Source organism: Octopus bimaculoides, chromosome 20, assembly GCF_001194135.2.
Source record: "Octopus bimaculoides isolate UCB-OBI-ISO-001 chromosome 20, ASM119413v2, whole genome shotgun sequence".
Lineage (NCBI taxonomy): Eukaryota > Metazoa > Mollusca > Cephalopoda > Octopoda > Octopodidae > Octopus > Octopus bimaculoides.
This window is the reverse complement of record NC_069000.1, coordinates 6910781-6911663: the sequence shown is the minus strand read 5'-3', so window position 1 is coordinate 6911663 and position 883 is coordinate 6910781. Positions and strand designations below refer to the sequence as shown.

General features: G+C 37.6%; 1 protein-coding gene across 3 annotated transcripts in view; it reads right to left on the bottom strand.

The window, feature by feature from the left end:
* LOC106869214 (trypsin) overlaps positions 1-883 on the bottom strand; it is a 20012-nt gene that overhangs the window by 4302 nt on the left and 14827 nt on the right. For all 3 annotated transcript variants that reach the window (XM_014914861.2, XM_052975087.1, XM_052975086.1), the window contains exon 5: positions 487-604. In XM_014914861.2, the coding sequence (XP_014770347.1) occupies positions 487-604 (118 nt within the window). The remainder of the gene's footprint in view (positions 1-486; positions 605-883) is intronic.

Here is an 883-nt window from a genome sequence, read left to right as displayed (position 1 = left end):
GTGTGTGTGCGTGTGTGTGTGTGCGTGTGTGTGTAAACAAGAAGAAAAGTAGATGAAAGGAGATGAAGAAGAAGAAAACGGAGCAGGGGGAGGTGATGGTGGTACAGAAGAAGAAGAAGAAGAAGAAGAAGAAGAAGAATCAAGAATAGTTACAATAATAATCCTTTCTAATATAAGCACAAGGCCAGAAATTTTGGGGGAGGGGACTTGTTGATTACAACGACTCCAGTGTTTCAATTGTACTTTATTTATTGATCCCCCAAAAGGATGAAAGGCAAAGTCAACCTAGACGGAACTTGAACACAGAATGTAGCAACAGACAAAATACCGCTATGCATTTCGCCCAGCATGCTAACGACTTTGCCAGCTCAACACCTTAATAATAATAATGATGATTACAACAAAAACAGCAGCAGCAATAGAGTTGGTGAATGCAACAATCCCCATTATTATTAAAATATCAGGAATCACAAAATCTAGACTTACCATTAATCTGAAAGTTAGGATGGATTATAATTTTGGCAACTTTGACATTCCATTGGCGCCATTTCATCTTGCGGAATATTTTACCAACAATATTCATAAATCTCTCCTTTAGGCTTGGCTGGAAATGGAAAAAAACATTGTGAGATTTCAGCTCATAACAGTTTTCTTACTTGTTTCAGTCATTTGCCTGCAGCCATGCTGGAGCACTGCCTTTAGTTGAACAAATAGAACTCAGAACTTATTCTTTGTAAGCCTAGTACTTATTCTATCAGTCTCTTTTGCTAAACCGCTAATTTGTCAAGTGATGGTGGGGAGGGGGGGGACAAACACAGACACACACACACAAGTATATACATACATATATACATAGATACATACATACATACATATATATATA